Source organism: Pseudorasbora parva, chromosome 3 (genome assembly GCF_024679245.1).
Source record: "Pseudorasbora parva isolate DD20220531a chromosome 3, ASM2467924v1, whole genome shotgun sequence".
NCBI lineage: Eukaryota > Metazoa > Chordata > Actinopteri > Cypriniformes > Gobionidae > Pseudorasbora > Pseudorasbora parva.
In genome coordinates this window covers 45,711,871-45,737,146 of record NC_090174.1, presented here as the reverse complement: position 1 = coordinate 45,737,146, position 25,276 = coordinate 45,711,871, and the positions used below count along the sequence as shown (strand labels likewise).

Here is a 25,276-nt window from a genome sequence, read left to right as displayed (position 1 = left end):
AATGTTACCGACAGTTTCCAAGGCTAGGATCTATAGTGATCACACAGAGAACTTGCGACATTACCGATCAGTTATTTACGGTCAAGCAGGGCGTCCATGAACTGTTTAGTGTGGGTCACAAATCTCCCTTCATTGAGGTTCTGATACAGCCGCAGCGGGTCATACCACCTATTAATGCTGCACACACTTCTATGCGTTCAGTACATATCCATTCAAATCTTGTGTGGCAGCTGTTTGTGCTTTAGGACAAGCACACAGGCCAGCTGCAGTTCAGCAAAATGGTTACATGAGCAACGTCACTATTCATTGAGGGAAATGTAGAGTGCGTGTCTTTAGGGGAAAAGTTTGAGCGCAAGACAAAGACTCAGTAACGTCACTAATCGGAAGAGAGGTGATGCAACCAAGAGGTCATGGTTTGGCTGGTTAGAATGACCCTGATAGTCTTTCCTGGTAGATGGTGCAACTAAACCATCTGGACAGAAATAGGTATCTCTCCAGGACGAGTCCTAAGACTAATGGGCTTTGGTTAAATGGCTGAAATAAGGCCTGGGGTTAATACAAGCTCAAGATATTTTGTCGTTTTATTCAACGACATAAAATACATCAGTAATATCCTACTTGATTTTTTTCCTTGTCTGTTATGTCTCTAAAAAGGTGGTTGCTAAAAAGGTGGTAAATGGGATTTTAGAGGTTGTTGGGAAATTAAACATCACACCAAACAGAAAAACGCATCTACTCACTACTGTGCTTATACAACCTCCTAGTGTTTAGGCTTGCGCTCTATTCTATTCTATTCTAAAAAAAATAAAATAAAAAATAAACTTGATCTTGCTGACCCTATTGTGTAAAAATTACAAGTGTTTGATGGTTAGACACAGTTGGCTGTGTTGGCTTTTTTGTTTTAACTCTTTTTTTTAAACACATGACTAACGTATCATTAATGTATTAGCCATGTTTTATGACAAACTGGCATATACAAGAGTCCCCCCCTCCTCCCTCCCCCAAATTGATTCTAATAGAGGCACCGAATTCACAAAAGAAAAAGAAGTGCAAAGTCAAAAAAACTCTTAAAGCATCCAAATCACCCACTCAATAGTCTCTCAGGCCTCTCAGGAACCTGTAATGTAGCCAATTAGTGGATAATACATCCCCAACCTCACCAGTAGATGGTGAATGACATGGTGAGAGAGAAGTGTGTTCCTAAACAGCAAAATACAGACATGCATGTCAAACTAGGCGGAGATGTATGAAGCAGTCAGTGACAGTGAGTGATGCCTTTCTCTCTCCAACACACAGTCTCTTAGGCTGAAATACAAGCAGTACTCCAAAAGTTCTCTGAAGGTGAGTTTAAAATTTAATGGATACACTCTACACTCTAAAAGTGTATGAGTGTATCCATTCAAGAACATTTCAAGGAAATATATGACAGGAGGGACAAAGTGGTTTTACACACACACACACACACAGACACACAGACACACAGACACACACACAGACACACACACAGACACACACAGACACACACACACACACACACAGACACACACAGACACACACACACACACACAGACACACACAGACACACACACACACACACACACACACACACACACACACACACACACACACACACACACACACACACACACACACACACACACTATTTACAGGTTCTAGAGGAAAAAGCTATTAAAGTCAACATGAAACAATGTTCAAAGCCCATTTTATTGTCATAATCTGACATTTTAAAATTAAACGCAATACTCATGAGAGAAGAATGTGTTACTGGAGTAGGGATTTCATTAATAGGATATTGAAAAAATGGGCATTCCATACCAGAATGGAGCCAGATGGCTGAAGGAGAAGGGTTGTTAGACAAGGTGATGTAAGCCGAAAAGGACAGTGAACAGTTAAATTACAAAAAAAGATCACCATATATTATTCACAATAAGACCAATTTGATTTCAGGTTGACTCTAATAATCAGTTTTCATTCAATGTTATCAGTGTTACGTTTTTTTTTTTTTTTTCAGATTTAAGATTTGAGCAAACCTGGGCAACAACATTACAATGTTTGGTTAAAACAAAACAAAAATGATGCTGCTTTTTTTTTTGCATTTCTTCATATTTACACAAAGTGATAGTAACAACACTTATAATGTTATAAAGGATTACTATTATTACTATTTATATTTAAAGAATCCTGAATAAAATGTAGCATGACTGAAAAATATTAAGCGATTTATCTAAAGACTGGAGTAATGGCTGCTAAAACTTCAGCTTTGCCATCACAGGAATATTGCATTTAAAAAAAAAAAAAAATAGAAAACTATTTTACATTTTAATAATAATTCACACACAGTATTACCATATATTTGAGCCTGGTAAATAAACTATGAGCCACTCTAGAAAAAAGGGCATGCTAAATCACAAATAAGTTATACTATGAACTCAAATGTTTTAGCAACATCTCTCACGCTGGGGTATTTTTGGCAGTTTCTCATTTCCCTCATATTCATCTTATCTCAGGCATGCGGGATAATTGCTAATAAATCTGAAATATAAACCAATAATTTATACTGCCGTAAAGGCACAGACAGAAAAGTGTATTTTTTTGCAAGCCATCTGAGATTAACTGAAAGATCTGCAAGTCTAATTTTTCAAATAACTCTTTTATTAAATTATAAAACGGACATCAAACCCCATGAGAGGGACGGGACAGACAGCAAGTGTAAGTGTGTCTGTTTGTGTGTGTGAGAGACAGAGTGTGTGTGTAAGAGAGAGAGAGAGAAAGAATTGATTGGTGTGTTAAGCACTATTCTTTATGTGTCAGCACAAGAGGGTGTTTGTGTCACAGTGAAGGCCTGACCCTCCTCATCATCATCCTCTTCCTCTGAGCTTCCCATCACTGCAGCACTTAGAGCCTGCAGTGCCCCCAGCAGACCTGACAGAGAAGCAGGATGAGGAACCAAGTGTCGAAAGAACAATGAGTAAACAAATAAAAATACAAATAATAATGAATGAACAAATTATACAATCAAAGATATTAGAAGAATATTTAAATATGAATGCATATTATTTGCAGACAAACATGAAACCGAAGGCATAAGTGAGTGCCAGTGTATGCTTACCTTCGGGTGTTGGAGGATTGCTGCTCTCAGACTGAAGATGATGTTTTTGTCTCAGAGCCTCGGTTGTCTGAATTGCTGATTTTCTCAGTCTTTTATACTCATTCATCAAACCCTGTTCCTGAACCACTGCCTGCGCACACACACAAAACATTATAAGGCAAAAAAATGATGCATATATATCTGTCAAGTTAAAACAAAATAATCACACCTTATGTTACTCTCATATGATTTATCAGCAAAATTTGTTCTGAAATTAGCTATAAATATATTTTTGTTTATAAAACTTGCCTTGGGCACCAAGTGAGCCAGGGCTGCCACTGAACAGATTTTTTTAAAAAACTGACAAAGGATAGTGTGTATGAGTTTGTGTGTGTGACTCACTAGGAGAAGGTTGCAGTCTTTGTCCTTGTCTTTTAGCTGTTTCTGCAGATGTGTGATCTGTTTGAGTGTGTGTTCTGTTCTCTCTCTGTGTCCTTCTTTCATCTGTTCTTTCTCTCTCTCCACCTGCCTCTGAACCTGTCGCAAAGCTACCACTGCACACATATAACACAGACCTTGTGTGTTCTGATCACTGCAGACTCTCTAGCATTACTTAGAAATATATAACATGACATTTGTATTTGTATGCAAACTATGCATGTATACCTGCTTTTGTGTGCTCTCTCCTTGCTGTGTTGAGTTGAGCCTCCATGTCTCTGAGCTTCTCTGCACACACACTCTCAACTTCTGATACCTTTTGTAAAACTGCACAAACACGCACATCTTCAAACATAAGCAAATGTACTATTAAATGTTGTACATTTTGTAAAAATAAGATGGATATAAAGAAGAAAAATGTATTAATCATTAGAGGATGTGAGCAGAGTGGAAGAAAAGCTGCATGATTTTGCCTAGAGCAATGAGCAATTGATGTCAGCAGAATTTGCCATGTGTTAAACACAGTGTTAATGGACTATTAGCAATGAGAATAAAAGAAAGATGGAATTGTTGGAGTGAATACAGAATGCTTTGTGTGGGGAGGAGAGGGGAAAGTCATTCCACTCACACACACTGTTGTTCACACACCTGAGTCACACTGCTGCTGTAGTCTCTGGGCCTCAGCACGGAGCTCCCCGATGACCCTTTCATGCTCTTCACATTGTCTCTGGGTCTCCATTCGCCTCGATTCTGATGCCTGCAACTCCTCTCTGCTGCGTGACAGAGCTTCACTCAGGTGGCTCAGCTCTCTCTCTCCTGTAATGTGCAACATACAACACAGAGTTTACGGCTTCTCTCTTTACTCCACTCTGTAAGCGCTCAGTGATGGGCTGTGGTTTGTGTACATACGCTGCTGCTGTATTTCACACAGGGAGGCCTGGATGAGGTCTGGAGTGCGTTTGAGCTCTTGTGTGAGTTTGTCCCTCTCTGAGCTTAACAACACCACCTCAGCTTGGAGACTCTTAATAAAGCTGGTAACACAAAGAGAAGATGACGGAACAGAATACTAGCGTACCGCTTACTATCTTCAGTGTACTAGCTTCACCTGCACTATTTTAGCAGTTCTCAACAAACAATGATTAAAGGGTTAGTTCACCCAAAAATGAAAATTATTTCATTAATTACTCACCCTCTTGTCATTGGGCACCCATAAGACCTTCGTTCATCTTCAGAACACAAATGATGATATTTTTGTTGAAAGCTGATGGCTGAGAAAGGCTTCAGATAGGCCTCCATTGGCATTCAGTATATTTCCACTGACCCACTCACAAGACCCATAAAAGGCACTAAAGACGACATTACAAAGTCCATCTCACTACTGTGACAGTACAATAATTTGACGAAGCAACGAGAAGAGTTTGTGCGCAAAAAAAAATCAAAATAATGACTTTATCTGCCAAGTTATTGTCTTCCGTGTAGGTCTATGACGTGAACTCACCAGGAAATTACGCGATAGCGGTGCTCCTCCTCTTCCGGGTCATGTATTGAACGGCAAAGCTGCGTCATATTCTCACGCATGCGTCGAGTTCACGTCAATAACTTGGTGGATAAAGTTGTTATTTTGATTTTTGTGCACATAATAACTATTTTCGTCGCATTGTAAAATTACTGTACAGCTGCTGTAGTGAGATGTCGTCTTTAGTGCCTTTTATGGGTCTCACTGAGTGGGTCAGTGGAAATGTACTGAAGTCCAATAGAGGCCTTTCTAAAGCCTTTCTCAGCCATCAGCTTTCAAAAAAAACATCTTCATTTGTGTTCTGAAGATGAACGAAGGTGTTACGGGTGTCCAATGACATGAGGGTGAGTAATTAATTAAATAATTTTCATTTTTGGGTAAACCAACCATTTAACATTTAGAGAATACTATACTGATGTACTGTATACTAAACTATTGTCAAAACCTCTTTACCAGCAATATATTTTTTATAAATACATTTTATTTATTTATTATTATATCATTAACAACAACAACATTGAAAAGTATTGTATTTTATCCAGTAAGTTGCCAGTTGGGGCCTCCGAGGATCAAACTTGTTTGTTCAGCACATTCCACGGATGCTCAAATTTGTAGGCCAAGTCAACAACACTAACTCGTTGTTGTGCTCCTCAAACCATTCCTAAACAAGTTTTGCTTTGTGGCAAAGTGCATTATCCTGCTGAAAGAGGCCACAGCCACCAGGTGGTGTGGGTCAAAGAAACAACCACATGGAAGCCAAGGTTTTCCAGCAGAACATTGCCCAAAGCATCCTACTGCCTACGCTGGCTTGTCTTCTTTCTATAGTGCATCCTGGTGCCATGCATTCCCCAGGTAAGCAATGCACACACACCCAGTCATCCACGTGATGTAAAAGAAAGCATGATTCATCAGACCAGGCCACCTTCTTCCATTGCTCCATGGTCTAGTTCTGATGTTCATGTGCACGCGGCGGTGGACAGAGGTCAGCATGGGCACCCTGACTGGTCTGCAGCTATGCAGCCCCATACGTAACAAACTGCAATGCACTGTGTATTCTGACACTTTTTTATCGGAACCAGAATGAACTTATTGTTTGATTAACTTCCTGTCAGTGGTAATAATGCTATGCCTGATCAATATATATAATATTATATATTGCTTGACATTAACACCCACCAAATGCTGGTGGATTTCAGCAGCGGCGTTTAACGCAGTCAAGTCTAGACTACTAGCCATTTTGGCGGGTTGAATTGTATATACATTTTTCAATTCTTTTCTCTCTCTCTCTCTCTCTCTCTCTCTCTCTCTCTATATATATATATATATGAAATGACTGTACTGAAACTCAATGATCGTTTCTGGCTTCTCCAACAACCAATGCTAGAGAAGTCACCTTAAAACCAAAAAACTACTCAAAACATTGAATATCAATATCGCAAACTCTTATTATTCTGTACCTCTCTGACACTGCCGGCTCTGAAGATCTTGTAGCTTTCTTGGTTCTCCACAGAGCTTCTTTCCTCAACAGCAGCCCTGCAAACAAACAACACGTTATTAAAAGTGAAACACATTTACACACACTCACACACAGATAATAATCTCACCATGTACTGTGTCCAAACGTTTGGCAGCGAAGACTAGCCTCTGGTTCAACTGTCTTATACTGGACTGAACTGCTTCCATCTGACCTGCCTTCATTTCTACGGCTGACATCACCCTGAAGAGAGCGACAGAGAGAGAAAGATAACACACAGAGAGGCAGATGTTTATGGATGAGCTGACTTCAGGGGTTTGTTCAGAGGAACAGTCAGCTTTAATCTAATCATGAGTCATGTTGGTCTTTAGAAGACTTGCAGAGCACTAACAGATTAAAGAGCCAGCTCAAGGGGTGTGATTGTGTGTTTGCTACCTGTGTGCAGTTTCACTGATATCATTCAGTGATCCCTCTGTGCTCTTATTGCGCTCTTTCAGCTGAGCATTCTCCTGTAGAGCTCTATCCAACTGCAGCTGTATTCCCTGAACACAGACAAAAAGCAAGCACACAGGCTGTCAGAAACACACATTTGCCTGTAGGCGTTACAGAAGAAGAGTTTCAGTGCTGCCACCATATAACACAGCTGATCAGCTGGACAGATGTTCTGCAAGCACTGAGTAATTACAGATGAACAATGTGAGGGTAAAACAGCAGATCTTCTGTGAGTCTGTGCTGAACAAGCTTAAACCTCCCTAAGCTCAATCCAACCTGCTCATGCTGTTAAAAAGGAAAGATAAGGAAGAAAGAGGGAGAACAAGGCAAGCTCAGGAGGGTTAGAGAGCATTCTGATGCTGAAATGATCATGTGAATATCAATGAGCTAGACTAAAGATTTTTGTGAGTATTCACATACGTTTCAGTTTAATCCTCACACAAAGCAATCATATGACCTGGAAAACCCGTGAGACATGGAGGCAATACATCTGCCATCTGTGCAGACTTTAAGGCCATTTCATACCAAGAATGATAACTATAAATACAACGATAATTACTCTATTAGCATCCACACCAGTAGTTTATTCTAAGCGCATATTGCAGTTATGTTGTTTAACCCTTAAATGCATACCTTGGGTCGTTAGAGACCCGAGACGTCATTCACTACCCTCTTCCTCATTCATTTTTTAAACTTAACACCTTTAAAAATATACATACACCTTAGCATTCCTCAATCAATCCATTTCACTATTTTTTTGTCAAAATTGTATAGGGTTGCTAATGACCCGAGGTGTTTTTTGTACAATGATAAATGAGTCTATAATCACAAAATATGGTGCAATTCATCTTTATTGTCTGATATGCAATGATGAATTGACGTTTCACTCATAGTTACCTCTGACAGAAAACAAAACAGTAATAATAATAATAATAATAATAATAATAATAATAATAATAATAATAATAATAATAATAATGTTGCCAGAAATACAGCAATGAGTGTCTGAATATGAGTGAGCCAGTGCCCGAATTCATGTACATGATAGGCTGATTCACAACTTAGGGAACTGATCGAGACAAACCCATCGTTTCATTGTGCTGCTTTTATTTTATATTTAAAACAACTTTATTGTTATATGCATTTTTTGGGCCAGAAGGAAACATGGCCCCTCACAACCAGTGTTGGGAACGTTACTTTAAAAAAGTAATTAGTTATAGTTACTCACTACTTGTTCAAAAAAGTAACTGAGTTAGTAACTGAATTACTCTATAATAAAATTAACTCGTTACCAGAGAAATTAACTAATTGCGTTACTGTAAAAAAAAAAAAAAAGTTGCTATAAGTCATATAATTTTGATTTTTTTTAACCAGTTTTCACAAGTCAATTGAAATTAGTAGAGCAGACAAGTGTTTATAACTTTTTTTAAATGTTAAAATATGTAAAATAACTTGGATGCCCCAAATATTAAATGTTAAATGAATGAAATGGACACTAAATAGAATATATTATTATAAAACATTGTACAATCCAATTCAATACATTATTGTAAATATCAGTAATATAGTGGAACAATAAAACAAAATATTGTTTAGAACTGTAATATTTATTGCACAGACCCCGACTGGCCATCAAATAAATCTAAAAATTAATGATGCTCCTTAAGAAAAGTATACCAAAAATAGAAAATAATAATAAATATATTAGCCTAATTTACATAGACTTTGTAGTGCACATTAAAATTCTAAAACTGTCACACAACTGGTAGACATAGCTACTGTAGCCTGCTTGAAGTATTTTCTTCCTCACGAAAGTAAACAGTTTCACAAGAAGTGCTCTCAAGTCTTGTTTGTATGGCGGGCTTACCCACTTTCCTCTATTAACATACTGTATCAGCTTTGATTTTTTTATATAATTGTAAACAGGGTATTGCAACATGATAAAAACACCAAGAATGCTTTACCTTTAAGATAATATCTGCATTTTGCCTTAGCACAAACGCACAGTAGCCTATAAAGTACAGACCAAAAATTTAGGTTCTGAAGAAAAAGTACTCCCTTGTCTGTTCCTGAATTATAATGATAATGCGGACCTGTGAGAGCACCAGCACCACAACATACTTGGAGGAGGTCCATATTCCACGAGTAGGAATATAGCCTGGCACCTTTAAGAGCTGCGCGTTTCCCCACTGAACTGCCGGTATGTGTGTGTCTGTGCGCCGAACTGTGCCGCGATTCACGTGAACAGTGGGAGTAACACTGACTCGGGAGCTCTCTTGTTCAGAAAACTAACCTGCGTATTCATTTTAGTTGATTTAATGTATTTAGTTCAATAAAACACATGTACTGTAAGCGGTGATGGTATTAATGATTTACCTCAGACATGAGAGAGAGTGCGATTCAGTGCATCGCGCTCGGATGGCAGAGAATGCGCTCAGTGAAAAAACGCACTTTTTGATCTGGAGTCTAATAAAAGTTAAGTAGAAAATATTGTCTTATGTAGGCTATGACTGCACTTGTTTCAGAGTAATGTTATTGTTAACCCTTTTCTTCTCCTGTTAAAGGGTAACTAAACCCTAAACCAACTTTTTTTAGTTAATGATCTGCAAGACTGGGGCTTTATTAATGCTGCTTTTTGATTAGAGTAAATATTTTGACATTTGGGTATAAAGTGTTTTAATTCTATAATATATGGTGTAAAAACGTCTTAGTGCTGCCCTCTTAAGGTTGAACGGTGGCTACTGCAGTTGAATTTTCCTATTGGACGTTGAGGTACTTCGTGACGTAGGATGGTACTTCCAACGGCTCACTATCCACGCCCCTGGTAGGAGCTCACCACGCCCTGAGAAATGTTTTCCCGTGATCACATGATGAGAACGGCCTCAGTCCAGTATGAGCGCTCATGTTAAATGAAGTAGAAACATTATGAATGAAACTTTCTAGTCACTTGCTTTCAACATCCTAATGAAGAAAATACAGATAAATAATGCAGTTGTTAAGCTTTTCTTCTGATAGTTTTGCCGCCCGTCATGTCTACAGATAATTTTCATACTTCAGAGGCTTTCAGACAAACCCTGACACGCAAATGGTTGCCATGGTAACGAACAACAAATCCGTAACGTGCTAGACTGCTGGCGTATGTAGTCTAACTTTTATTTAATACATGAGGAATATTTAATATGAGGAAATCTGTTGTAATAGGCTATTAGGTTTGAACTTATTGGTCCTGCGCTTTTTTAGTGCTTTGCTGCTTTGCTAGCATGAATGAATGAATGAATGAAAGCATCGTCGGCATCGGGAGTTAACGCAGTTTGTAATTCGTTTGATTACTTGTTACTGAAAAAAATAACGCCGTTAGTAACGCCGTTTATCTATAACGCAGTTATTCCCATCACTGCTCACAACATCCAACCCAGCACATTTACCTGCAGCACCTTGGAGAGCACCACAATAGGAGGACACAAGGGTGGGGCTGCACAGTGAGGTTCAGGACCAGGGATAGTGCCAAAACAGGGGTGCACAATTTCTCCCTCTGACAGGGAGCCTCAGCTGCAGGCTGTTGGGCAATTAGCAGCCACATAAAGGAGAGCTAAAGCCTAGTTCAGACTGCACGATTTTCAAACTCGTCGGGTCACTGCTCTATTCACACTGCATGACTATCTGGGGTATCATTCAGTCACTGCTATGTTCACACTGCACGATGGTTTGACGACAGAGGAGTTCACACTGCATGACTGAACAAGAGGAAGAATCGCCGACAACTCTCTCGCTCTCCGGTGTGCAAACTACGTTTCCCAAACACACGTGCGATGTGACAAGTAAACAACGCGAGATCACACGTGCGCGAGACTTGGAATTGTTATTAAAATTGATAAACTGCACAAAGTTTGCTTCAAATTGTATGTGCGCTGATTTGTGGAGAAAAAGAAAAAAGATTATGGCGGAAGATATTGTTGGAGAGACAAAGGGAGCCAGGATTTTGTTCTGCAAAGACAGTTTGAGGTAAATAAATAATTATTTAATGTGCTGCTGCTATGGCTGGATGTGCAAATGTTTGGCCTTTGTTTCTGTTTGATAGAATTGTAAATATATATATTAAAATACTGAAATTCTGCTTTATAACTCCTCCCTGAACCTCCTGCTGCCCTGTATCTCACTCTCTCATTGGCTGTCGGTGTAATTTTCAGTCAGAACGCTGTTCACACAGCAGGAGTTTGAATCGCCGACAGGTCCAGATATTAAGCATGCCAAATATCTCACAGGCGTCGGCGACTCGTCGGCGATTCTCTCTGATCGTGTCTTTGATCATTCACACTGCGTGATTGTCACTCGCGTGCACGAGCACCGATTTGCCTGTGATCTCGGGCATTTGTCGGCGATTTCACAAAACCTGTCGGCGACTCAAAATCGGGGCAAAAATCAGCCAGTGTGAACTAGGCTTAAGCAGCCGCAGTGAGAGGGGAACAAGGAGGGTGATCAGAGGCTGTGTACTGGACGGGAATACCGCCCACCCTGTTGAGTGATCTTACCCCACCCTATCCTGGAGAATAGAGGCCTAAGCATAGGATGTGAGTAGTCTGAACCTCTCTTACTAACCCGATATCTCTTCTATCTCTCCCTTCCAGAAAAAAACCTGTGATGCCATAAGGAGCTTCCTAGAAAAGGAAAAGCCTGAGTTATAGTTCTCCCCACTCCCCTGCCTTATGAAGAATTAAAATGAAGTTGTTGCATCCGCAAGCTCAAACCACACTGAACGCAGCAGTCACTGAGCTCCAGCAAAGGACTGAGGCACACGGTAGAAGGCCCCAAGATTATCTGACCAAAATGACTCGAGAAGATGTTGAAACCTACCTCGATCTCATTGAAAAAACGGCCCAAAGAGAGATGGCCCAGGGCAGACTGGGCAAACCTGATTCTCCCTCTGCTGACCAGGGAAGCACAGAAGGCATGCTGTGATCTCACCGCTCATGAGGCAACCAATTATGAAGTGGTCAAGAGGGCAATCCTTACCCAATATGGGCTCAGCCTGTCCGCCAAGGCCCAGCGTGTCCATAGCTGGGAATACCAGGCATCTGCATGGGCCCAAGTAACCACACTGACCCACATGGTGAGAAGCTGGCTAGAGGAAGGGGATGGGCCACCTGCTGTGGAAAGAATTGTGATTGATCGATGCACACGTGGCCTCCCTGTGAATGCCAAAAAGTATGTGGGAGTAAGTGGGTACAACAAGGACCACAAAATGTAGAGGCCTTAGTTGCACTCCTAGAAAACCACCAGGTGACTGAGCTTAATCGAGGTTGCAGTAAATAAAAAACCTTTGGAGACTGAGGCAAGAACGAGAGCCTCCTAAGAAGTATCCCGAAGCGGCCAAGCAAGACCGCTGCGAAATCCTGATCCATTCCGATGCTTCACCTGGGAAAGGGAGGGACGCCTGGCCCGGGATTGCGCAGGCCGAGAGAAACTTATGCCCACCGCCAGTGCCTCTGAATCAGCAAAGCTCCAATGCCATTTCCTTACAACCTGCTGGGCTCATGAGAGTGTGGGTCCCTGTGAAGATTGGGGGCAGGGACTCAGAAGCCCTTATAGACTCGGGAAGCATAGTGACACTGATCTGACCAGAGTCTGCAGAGCTTATCAGGGGAAGAGTGATCTCTGTCTCCTGCATTCAAGGGGATTCCTGAAGAAGTTCCTATCTCACTGCAGAAGTGAGCCTGGTCACACCCAGGGGGCAATTCCAAGTACGAGCAGGAGTTGTGGATCATCGAGACTTTCACGGCCACTGACTCAGAAAATCCTGAAGGTGTAAAGATACTTGATGACATAGAATCCCATGAATTATTTTCTGAATTTCCCCCAGCAGAAATCATACAGTGAGGGAGACTGAGACGGTTTGGCACTGCTCAACTGCAAGACCCGGTAGGGAGCCAAGCATGGGGGAATGTACAGGTCGAAGAAGGCCAGCCACAAGATGGGGTGAGTAGGCTCATGTATCCACATTTCATGATCAAGAATGGAGTGGATCAGCGAAGAGGTGAAATTATAGAACAGTTGTTGGTCCCCAAGCCATATGCCTTCAAAGTGCTGTATTTAGCCCACACTCACCTGCTGGGAGGACATTTGGGGCCAGAGAAGACCTACGAAAGGGTCCTCACCCATTTCTATTGGGCCAGGGTCAAGAAAGCAGTCGAAGACTATTGTCGTCACTGTGCTGAATGTCAGCTCCACAGCCCCAAGGTAACATATCGGAATCCCCTTATTCCTTTGCCGAATCATTGAGACCCCTTTCAGCAGGACTGCGCTGGACATTGTGGGACCCCTGCTAAAATCCAACCGGGGACATTGATATATTCAAGTCATCCTTGACTATGCTACCCGATTCCCAGAGGCGATACCTCTCCGATCCGTCAACTCGAAGGCTGTGGCCAGAGAACTCATCAAACTCTTCAGCTGGGTGGGGATAGCAGATGAGATTCTTACAGACCAAGGTTCCTGCTTCATGTCTACCGTGATGAAGGAGACCTGTTAACAACTGAAGGTGAAGCAACTGAAAACTTCCATATTCTACCCCCAGACGAATGGGCTTGTAGAAATGTTTAACAAAACTCTTAAACAAATGTTAAAGAAAGTGGTTGATGTTGATGGGAAAAATTGGGATCAGCTGTTACCATATGTCTTGTTCTCTATTCGAGAAGTCCCACAGAGCTCCACTGGGTTTTCACACTTTGAACTCCTCTATGGACGACGACCTCGAGGGATGCTGGATCTCGCTAAAGAGAGTTGGGAACAGCAGCAATCACGCAATTGCTCCATCCTTGAGCATGTTGAACAGGTACACGACCGAATGGCGAAAGTCTGGCCAATCGTAAGAGAGCACATGCAGCAGGCCCAGCAACAGTAGGCTCGGTTATACAACAGAGGGGCCAATATTAGAGAATTTCATCCTGGAGAGAAGGTATTAGTTCTATTCCCTTCCGATGAAACCAAATTCCTGGCTAGGTGGCTGGGACCCTATGAAATTATAAATCAGACAGGCCCAGTAAATTATAGAGTACGCCAACCCTGCCAAAGAAAAATCCAACAAATATACCAAATAGACCTCTTGAAGAGGTGGCATGAACCTATTACCCCGCCAAGCCATGTCCTCACAGCTAGTGTCCTGTCCCCAGTAACCCCAGACGTGAAACTGGGTAACCAGCTCTCCTCCAGCCAAAAGCATGAGTTACGAGAGTTGTGGTGGCGAAACCATGATTTCTGCTCATATCCCCCTGGACAGACCTCTCTTATAACCCTTGATATAGTAACAGAACCTGGGAAGATTGTTAGACTTCGACCTTACAGGATTCCAGAAGCTAAGCGGGGAGCCATCCAGAAGGAGGTAAAGAAAATGCTGGAGTTAGGAGTTATAGAATCCCAAAGTGCGTGGTCAAGTCCAATCGTCCTAGTCTCAAAGCCAGATGGGAGCACACAATTCTGGAATGATTACAGGAACTTGAATGAGATTTCACATTTTGACACTTACACTATGCCAAGAATAGATTAGCTGACTGAGAGGTTGGGCCCCTAGCGCCAACACAGGTGTGCACAATTTCTCCTTCTGACAGTGAGCCATAGCTGCAGGCTGTTGGGCATTTAGCATCCACATAAAGGAGAGCTAAACAGCTGCAGTGAGAGGGGAACAAGGAGGGTGAGCAGAGGCTAGCTGTGTCCCAAAGTGAAGGGTGCACACTTCGAAGGCCAGGCCAAGCAACACCTTCAAAGTGCACTAAGCGGCACGAAGGGCGAACCGATGGACAGGGTTGCCAGGTCTGAACAACAAAACCCCTTTCAATTGGTAATCAGAAGTAGCGGAATCACGCCCAAAATGAGCCAAAATATCCCAAAACACAGGGCGCGGGCGGTAGAAATATTGATTAAGTAAAGACAACTTAACCTGTGGACTACAGGCTACAAACACCCCAAAGCAACAGTAGCCTAAATGCAGCCCCGTTCCAGACTTGGACACAATGAACCAAGCGTCGTTAATGGGCTATAGGCCTAGCAGGTTTGTGACGACGGACAGCAGGCGTTCGTGAGGAGATTTTAAAAAGAGAAATGGAGCAGAATTTTATTTAAAACATTTTTTTAGAGCTTTTTATTGGATTTTGACATGCTTCAAAGCCTGCTACGATGGGAGATCGGACCATAAGCATGTAAATCTGTAACCGGTTAATTATCATCTTTTTGCAATAACAAGTCTAATTGCAACTATTACCTAGTTAAAAGTTTATTTCTTATGTTAAAGGGGGGGTGAAATGCGGTTTCATGCATACTGATCTTTTTACACTGTTAAAGATTTGGAATCCCATACTAAACATAGACAAAGTTTCAAAAGTTAAGGTGGACGTTTGATGGGAGTATTTCTTTGTCAAAAATACTACTTCCGTTTAGTCATAAGTTTCGGCAAGTTTTTTGAGATCATGCGTCCCCTTTGACGTTAACGGGGGCGGAATTTCCTTGTATGGGCCTTACAGACAATTCTACCGGAAGCGCGTGAGAGAGAGCGAGGGAGAGAGCGAAAGCAACAGGCTACGCCCATCAAAGCGCTGGCTTGTAGGATGCTAAACAGGTGATATAACCAGTAGCTACTGACTTACCCACTGATAGGCCGGCGGTCGATCTGTATTAGCACTTTCCTCACGCGACGGGCGAATCACTTTCCTCACAGAGCGACTCACTTTCCTCACGCGGCAGGCGAATCACTTTCCTCACTGAGCGAATCACTTTCCTCACAGAGCGACTCACTTTCCTCACGCGGCGGGCGAATCACTTTCCTCACTGAGCGAATCACTTTCCTCACAGAGCGAATCACTTTCCTCACAGAGCGACTCACTTTCCTCACGCGGCGGGCGAATCACTTTCCTCACTGAGCGAATCACTTTCCTCACAGAGCGAATCACTTTCCTCACGCGGCGGGCGAATCACTTTCCTCACTGAGCGAATCACTTTCCTCACAAAGCGACTCACTTTCCTCACTGCAGCGCGCTGCTGCACACGTCATTATTTAGCTCCGCTCACACGACACGCCCCCACCCGCTCGGCTTTTTTCGGAAAGACTCGGAACAGCGCATCTTTCTTATATAATTATAAAAAAATAAAGACTTTTCGGAGATATGCAGGATGCAATGCTACTCTATAGGTACTCAAGATTGACATGACACTGACTGAAACTGAGTGTTTCACCCCCCCTTTAAATGTAACTGTTACAATATATTTTAAACATTTATATATTACGTCCAAGTCTTTATTTAAGTAGGCCTACTTATTTTTATTCAACTCATCATCTCAGATGCATCTACTTTTTATGACATGCCAGCCGTCGACCGATTCAGCCCCGCAAAGTTGTGGAGAGTGGAAATATGCACTCATCCCAGAAGATGATGTCCCACTCAGGCCTTACCAGAGTCTCTATTGTGCATTATTCCCCATCCCGGTCCAGCTACTCCAGCTTCTCCTGCTCAGTGCAATGAAAGTGTAGAAAAGTGTTTTCTTCTGGTTTAGCTGTTAATTTAAATTTCTGTTGTTTCTGATGTTAAACTTAAGTTATATTATTGGTCTATAAATATAGGCTAAGAATAGGCTAGTTGTAAAAACCCTACTTTAAGTAATGTATAGACTAATTTATTTTCATTTACATATTTTAATTTACATTACAAGAGAATATATGTATAAACATATATAAATGTGTGTATAATTTTTGTGTTTACAAATTATAACTTGCATTACAAAAAAAAACAATGTACAGAACAACCTCTTCTCTTTTATATAGGCTGTGTTTCAAGTTAACGAAAATGAACAATAGACAGCAATTTCTTTGTTTAATTTACAAATAACTTGCATAAAAAATAATAATAGGCTAATAATATAGCCTATAATATAATATATAATATAATAATATACAATAATATAATAATGTATTCAGTGTGTACTGAGTGTGTACTTGTGGGAAGGTTCCATCTGCTTTACCCTTCCTTTACCTGAGGCACGAAGGGCGCATTTTGAAGTCGCTCATGAATTGCGGCAGTCTTTGCTGCGCCACTGTGACACAATCGCACTTCAAATGTGGCCTTCAGAGGTGCAGCCTTCACATTGGGACACCCTTCGTAGTGCCGCTGTGAGGTAATGTGGCATTCGAAGTGCGCGCACTTCACTTTGGGACACAGCTGCTGTGTGGAGAGACTGTGTGCTGGATGGTAATACCGCCCACCCATGAAGTGATCTTACCCCACCATATCGTGGAGAATAGAGGCCAAAGCATAGGATGTGAGTAGTCTGAACCTCTCTTACTAACCCGATATCTCTTCTACCTCTCCCTTCCAGAAATAACCATGATGCCATAAGGAGCTTCCTAGGAAAGGAAAAGCCTGAGTTAAAGTTTTCTCCCCACTCCCCACTCCCCTCTCCTCTGCCTTATGAAGAATAAAAGTTAAGTTGTTGCATTGAAACTCTGCCTGGTGGATTGTTCTCTTTAAGTAAATCCTTCCAAGTATGGTATTTAAAGGTCACAGTATAGTTATCGGCCTTGGTACGAATGGGCCTTTCGCTATTACCAATGAGAGGGAATTCCTTCTAACAGGAGGACCGTAAGTGACCCCACAACCACAACCAACCCAAAACAGCCTCACATCTAGCTTTCACTGACCCTACAACCAGACTTAAATTCAACCTGAGTGTGTATGTGCATATTTGTATAACAGCAAGAGCGTACCTGCGTGTGTACATGCTGTAACTCCAACTGGGCTGTTTTGTCCTCTAGGTGGTGCTGAAGGACACTGTTCTGTGACTGCAAACACTCTACTTCCTGCTGTAGAGAGGAAACCTACACACATTTACAGATTAATTTATTCACACATCCAAACATGATAAAACAGACAATTCGCCTTATTCACCTTGAACGTTCTACGGTGCTTGAGGGGTACACTTTCCACTTCCGGTAATTCTCGCGCCGCGGATTCTCTGTGTTCCCCAGTGCACCTCATCACAGGAAAAAATCATACAGAGGACAAACCTTTCACTGTTTCCCAGAGAATAAGAAACTATGTCGAGAGTGGATAAAACATATCAGAAGGGATCCTGGTCGTAATTTCTGCACTTTACTGCAGACGAAGTTCGAAAGACTCAAGCAATAGCAAGACATGTCAAGTCAGCTTTATTTAGCGCTTTTACATTGCCGATTGTTCCAAAGCAGCTTCACGGTGTAAACAGGACAATATTGCAACAAATTTGATGCGGCTGTTGTCATTCTGGAGAAAACGGTGACGTTATCAGCTTATTTTAATTTATCATATAGTGTCAGCGTGGGCAGATCAGTATTATAGTTGATACAGTTAATTTACATGTGGGAGATATGTGTATGTATAAGCTACAGGATCTTCATATATGTAAAATAAAATGTCCATTTATCTAAAGAATAAAGTACAATTTTATTACACATGGATGATGTCTTTCATAACTTTACAACTGGTCAGAACATCAGAAAGAAGTAAGTCATTCAAAAACATTGATAGGCACACTGGTCTAGGTTTGTAAAGGTAACTATGGACATTTATTGGTATGGAGGAATACAAATGGCCTTCTTGTATATTGTAAGTATGGAAAAACGTACCAGAAAAGGGCAGAATATTAGAAATTACATTAGGAGCAACATTAAAAAACATTAACAAATGAAAACTATATACATAAACATATTATCAGTGATGCATTACATGTTTTTGTTACACACAGCAGGCAGAAAGTGAGTGACACAGAATGCTGCTACTGATTAGTACCGTATCGGAGTCTAACTTCCGGGTTTGTGTACCCCTCAACGGCGTTAGAGTTTTCAAAATGGCTGCCAGGTGAATAAGGCGAATTATTTAAAATGTGTTAATGGTGTCAGATACTTGTCTTTTTGAGGTTGATTTGATTTTATAATCATAATTTTACATAATTATACAGATTGATCAAAAGTACAGCGGAAATATTGTGAAATATTACTATCATTTAAAATAACTGTTTTAACTACATTTCAGGAGGCAAATAAAAATGCAAATTATTACACTAGTAGTTAGGAATATTCTATGATATGATAGTACACAATGTATGTGCGTGGGAATCTGTTTACATTACCATGTTGTGTAGTTGTGTTTTCTCTGTGTGGAGTTGAAAATCCCTGGTCTGCAGTTTAACAAGCAGCATGAAGACCTTTTGTCTCCAAACACTCAACATCTGCCCAGCCTTACCGCCAGAGTACAACGGGTCATTCTGCACCTACACACAACAAGTATCACTAAACATACTAATGAATTTGTATCAATCAAACTACATTAGTCATTCAATTCAAACACTTAACATGTGTCAGTATGTGTGTGTAATTGTACCTGTTCCCCTAACTCTTTCTCTTGTATGGCTAGAATGTCACTGGATGCATTCACTCTGACATTCAGTAGCTGGACAGATAGAGACAGGGCTTCCTTTTCCTTCTCCAAATGCTATACACACAATCATAATAAAATTCATGTAGTCACTGAAAATAATAATGACATTTCATTGTACTGTGTATGTGCACACACCTGTATCTGTCGTCTAAGCTCATCCTCTTCTTTTCTCTCAGTGATGTTGCTGCCAATGTATGTGCGCAGTTTCTGCACACATTCAGATTGTTCCAGCAATGAGCTGTTCAGGACACTACAAAAACAACCATTATGTGACTTTGCATAAACGGACCTGTAAATGAGTTGTCATTTAGAAACAGAAACATGAGCAAACTTATTTTTTATATACTCACCTCAGCTGATTTCTTAACTCATCTCTCTCTGATATCACTTCTTGTATTTGGGTTCTCAGTGAACTCACTTCATGTACAGCATCAGTTATCACGTTCTGCTATTCAAAGAGGTTGAAAGTTAGATCGCATAGAAAAATCACAAAGACAATAACAAATCATTTGGTTTTGGGTGAAGTCAAACTGTATCTACCGCGGAGCACAAAGACACATACAGTGGTACTTGAACACTCTGTATTGTGACATACATCTGAGTAAAATGGATTATTGAAAAGAATGCAAGACAACAAGATCAAGTTATTGTATTTTAAAATATCACAATATCTGACCCAGAGATGGCCTTTTTCTTGCTCAACAGGACACTTAATCATCTAACATTTAGCACTTTATTAAAAAATGAGTGTCTTAACCACTAGTAGCGGTGCAACGTATTACAAAACTCACAGTTCGAATCATATTACCGTCTTGAATAATAAACCGGATACTTCTTCGGATCAGCAAAAAAAAAAAAAGTACTTTGACAGCACATCAAAACCTACAACCCTTAGCCTAACTTATCAAGTTCAAACATCATTAAAGGTCCCATTCTTTGCGATTCCATCTTTCAAACTTTAGTTAGTGTGTAATGTTGCTGTTAGAGCATAAATAATACCTGTAAAATTATAAAGCTCAAAGTTCAATGCCAAGCAAGATATTTCATTTAAGAGAAGTTCCCTTTCAAAGCCTACAGCGAACGGCCGGTTTGGACTACAGCCCTGAACTTCCTGCTTTAATGACGCAACTAAAACCTTTGTTGACGAACCCTCCGCCCACAAGAACACGCAAATTTGGGGGCGTTGTCCTTTTGCTCTCGCAGGTCAAGAGAAGCGTTGTTTTTGTAGAGTGTGTTTGTCACCATGCCATTGAAACGCTGTTATTTTCATCCCGGAGTCAAATCACCTTTGTTTGGCCTTCCCACGGACGCTGTACGTAGAGATCAATGGCTACAGTTTATGGTTAACTCGGTTCCGGAAAATTATAATCACAATTTAAAACTATGTGCAGCACATTTTGCTGAGGACTGCTTCCTCAATCTCAATCAGTTTAATGCCAGATTCGCAGAAAGATTATTCTTAAAAGATGACGCAGTTCCCTCTTTGTCTGGAGAAGGCGTTGTTTATGGTGCACAACCGGTAAGTGTATTTTATTATTTAAGTTGGTCCGTTTAACAGTTTATGTAACTCATTACACAAAGTGCAACGCTGTTTAGCTTTGTTAACTAACGTTAGATGGTAATTGAAACTAATCCGAAAAACTTAGCATATAAAAGTGTAGTAATTCATTCAGACACCATCGATTGTTGGTGTTTGTAATGATCAGTTTAAACTACTGAATAGACAGCTTACCATTCTGAAACATCCAGCAAAAGTCTTTCCTGAGCAGGTTGTAATCGATCCTATTCGATATTCTCCGGGTCTGATTCCGGCTCAAATTGATAAGGCAATATAGACATTTTTGCAATAACATTGAGCGCGCGTATCTACACATTATGGTAAGAGGCGGGACCTTTCCAGGCAAAGTGCGCTAAGCTGCCGTCCAATCACAACACGGGAAGCGCTGGCCTAATCAGAACTCGTTACGTGTTTCTGAAGGAGGGACTTCATAGAACAAGGAAATCATCAGGCCGTTTTTAGGACAGAGGAAACAGTGGTATACAGATAAGTAAATTGTGTGAAAAATACGGTGTTTTTTTAAACGCGAAACATGAACTTGTATTATTGCACACTGTAAACATAATCAAAGCTTCGAAAACGCGAAGAATGGGACCTTTAAAGACAAGTGAACAGTCAGAAATAAAATAGGAACAAACACAAATTACAAGCAAACATCAATACAATATGACAAAGTTACAAATAAAGTAAGCTCTAAGAGTAGCATTCAGGTACAGTAATGTAATAATTAAATGAAAAATAACACTGTTTAATGTACACTGTATGAATTAAATATAGATTAATCTTAATAATGAGAAGTTTTGTTGTTTTGTATGCAAGGCATCTGTAATAAATAAATGTGCATCTAAAGATATAAAAACTAAAAACACACCCAGATCAACAATAATGAACTAATGCATGGATCCAATATAATGATACACATCTGATTTCTTTCTCAACTATTTACATTCACTAAAGACACAATCCACTGTGTTTACTGGAATACGTGCGGAGATGTGTATTTTGATATAATTTTGTGTCCATGAGCAAGAAGATGCAGAAGATGCAGAAAATGTGTGCGACTTACGCGAATGACTCTAATAAATCGCACTATTCGTGCAAAGTTGGACGTGTCAACCTTTTGAATCCATTCGCTTCATTCGCGTGTGACATTCACTACACAGCCGGGGGTTGATGAGCACTGAGCACCGCTGATCGCCTGGATCTCACACCTCCAAAAACGGCAGATCAAATTTTCAAATAGGCGCTCTCTTAATAAATAAACCACATATTTGAGCTTTAAACAACTACATTCTCGCCTGAAAACTCTTTAAACTATATTTAGTGACACAATAACAGTAGTATTTTTAAATTACTCTGGCCTCGGGGTTTCCCATCTGTCACTTCACCACGTGACAGCAGTAAGCAGGATCCTCATTGGTTAACGCGACGCGAATATCTGCTAAAGTTCAGATTTTTCAACTTGCGCGAATCACACGTTCAAAACGCTCAATTCGCGTGATCCTTGCCGCGTCATTCGCGCTGCAGAATGCCTCACGTCTCTGCATTGACTTAACATGTAAATCACTTGTGGAATCGCATCATTTGATCGCGTGCGATGTGAACGCAGCATTAGAAACACATGCAAAACGATGGTTGAATTTTGCAATTATTCCGCTAATCGGATACTTTCCGAACTGTCAGACCTGGTCCATATGGCTCACGAATCAACTACAATTCGTTACTGCAGTGGTTACTGCAAGGAAAACTTCACAGGATCTTAAATAAATGGCTATTAATATATTAAACAATTTAATTCTAAATTTAATAGATATTAAGATGCTAAAAGAAATAACATTTTACATACTGATAATATCTTAGCCTATATATGATTTTAATATTTTTGGGATATTGTGTTGGAAATATTTTCAAGTTAAAATGTCTGAGAACCAAGGTGCTAAATGGAAGAAAAGATGCGTAGTGTTCCTTTAAGATACTAAAAATATCAGAATATCATTGCTTCGGAAACAAAATATTGCCAATATTGGGTTAATTATGCCCTACCTGTGTCTCTAATTTTTGTTGAAGTCTCCCCATCTCCTGCTTTGAGTCCTGCAACTCTTTTTCCAAACGCTGACATTCTAATTTATACTCCTTTTTTAAGTTCAAAACCTAGACACACAAAATAAAGACGTATTTAGAAACTAGTGTTTCTGACCCTAAAATACACATTCCACATAATGCATATATAAAATACACGCAAAACTGTTCTAAAAGATCAGAGAATAAGGTAATAGTGAAGTCATGCGTTTACCAGGTCTTGGCTCAAACTGAGTTCAGACTTCCAACTCTTCAGTTCATTGTGTAACTCATCACGCTCCATACACTGCCTGCACATACACACACAGATATATTTCACAGTGTGAAAGTTACAGACATGCAGTCAGTCAGTCAGTCAGTCTGCGTTTTTGTACCTGCTTATTTGGCTTTGCTGATCTCTGATCTTCTCTTTCAAACATTCTACTCTTCCTTTCAGACGCTCCATCTCGACCACCATCATTTCCTTGTCTTCTCTTAACCTTTCCATCTCTTGCAGCAGGGGCTTTGAGCTGCTCCTCTCATCTTCTGGTAACCTGACAGAGAGAGAGAGATCAATTTATAGACAGACCCCTAAAATCCCTGGATTCAACAGGGGCAATGCTTGTTGTATTTGAGTACCTGTGTTCAGAGCGCTGCTCTAACATTTTCTCGCTCTGGTGTTTGTGATGGCTGGGCCGCCATGCTTCCACTCCAGCTGTCTCTGTCCAGGTGAGCCCTTCCTCGTTGAATTTAGAAGGGGGTGGAGCTCTGAAAGGTGCGGACTGTGGCAGAGCTTGGGTGAGCGTGGTCTGCGAAGGTGTTGGCCGGACCACAGAACCCCCAGTAAACTGAGCGGGTGTCATCAGAGAAGGAGTAGGGTTAAGGACAGATGCTGGGAGACAAAAAGTCAGACTATTAATGTAATAAACAAACAAACAGACAGACAGACAGACAGACAGACAGACAGACAGACAGACAAACTCCAAATCTCTCGTTTGAGTCCCTTGATCATCTAGCTGTGTTTTTAGTTATCTTTACACTCACATTTACAATATTACAGATGTCTTACATACAAAACTGCTCATTATCTTCCAAGTGTAACCACCTTTTAGCCTTCTTCCAGTTCACTTGAATCAGTTCACTTGAATCCTTATATATATATATATATATATATATATATATATATATATATATATATATATATATATATATATATATATATATATATAATTTTTAAAATAGTGTTAGATATAATTTATTATATCACAAAACTGTCACTAACGTTAACTTACTTCACATGTCTTGTCAACTACCCTGATATACACAAATATACTGCTTATTTTCATATAATATATAGTAATATCACACATATTAATCAAAGAATATGTATATAAGAGCACAAACTCGTTTGTGTTTGTTTATTTGGATTAACGTAATGTCGGTCATTGTTCCTTTTACATTTGTTTACGTTGACTTACATCCGTCAGGAGCTTTCATGAAGTCCGCAGGCGCGTTCAGCTTTTCTGCTCCCCACAGATCCATAATAACCACTAAAATCCGGCTCTTGCAAAAGAGGTCTTATATAAATGTTTAAATCGAAATGTTTTGATGAATATTTCACGTCACATTTTTAGAAAGTGCGCGCGTCCCCCGCCGTTGAGTTCAAAGCTGCGCGTGCAGTTGTCATGGCAGAGATTTCCGGTCGGTGAGAGGTACTACAGCGCCCCGTGCAGTTTAATTTGAAGTACTACTATTCCAACTTTTACTTTCAGTCAATATTTTATAGGCTACTCTCGATGTCATTAACCGTCAAAATTGTTCTTCACACGTGCATTTGAAATTTACACAAAAAAGACAATATGCTGACGGGCTGAGATTGAACAAACCATTTTCTGCGCTTTTATTTTTTAACCTGCCCAGGGAGCACAACATTATTCTAAAGTTCTATGAAAGAGGGTGTTAAAACAAACTTATTGCATAAAACAACTACTAACCCTTCATATTCAGTAGAGGTTTGTTATACTGTGGTGTTTACCACCGATCTCTGTCATTTGTTCTGGTCGGAAGTGTTTGTTCAGTCATTGATTCTTTTTGTGAATGGCGGCTTTGATTAGGCCACTGTTGAACACTGACCTTCTTGTTCATGACCCAGAAAATGTCACAGTTGCATTCATGGTTC

The 25,276-nt window shown here is 40.4% G+C and overlaps 1 protein-coding gene across 2 annotated transcripts; it reads right to left on the bottom strand.

The window, feature by feature from the left end:
- Nucleotides 1–2,652: 2,652 nt before the first annotated feature.
- cchcr1 (coiled-coil alpha-helical rod protein 1) lies at nucleotides 2,653–24,815 on the bottom strand. Of its 2 annotated transcripts, none has more exons than XM_067440224.1 (19): nucleotides 24,576–24,815; nucleotides 23,737–23,989; nucleotides 23,493–23,651; nucleotides 23,333–23,408; nucleotides 23,083–23,190; nucleotides 19,832–19,929; nucleotides 19,617–19,731; nucleotides 19,425–19,535; nucleotides 19,174–19,314; nucleotides 17,774–17,884; nucleotides 6,973–7,079; nucleotides 6,668–6,780; nucleotides 6,521–6,596; nucleotides 4,457–4,578; nucleotides 4,196–4,363; nucleotides 3,776–3,874; nucleotides 3,512–3,663; nucleotides 3,131–3,260; nucleotides 2,653–2,943 (listed from the first exon to the last, which is right to left on the bottom strand). In XM_067440224.1, exons 1-19 carry the CDS (start codon nucleotides 24,637–24,639, stop codon nucleotides 2,822–2,824), a joined length of 2,325 nt encoding a protein of 774 aa, XP_067296325.1. In that variant the 5' UTR covers nucleotides 24,640–24,815; the 3' UTR covers nucleotides 2,653–2,821. The 2 variants fall into 2 exon arrangements, with proteins under 2 accessions (XP_067296325.1, XP_067296327.1); XM_067440226.1 differs by having other exon boundaries at nucleotides 19,832–19,926.
- Between the last annotated feature and the right edge of the window lie 461 nt (nucleotides 24,816–25,276).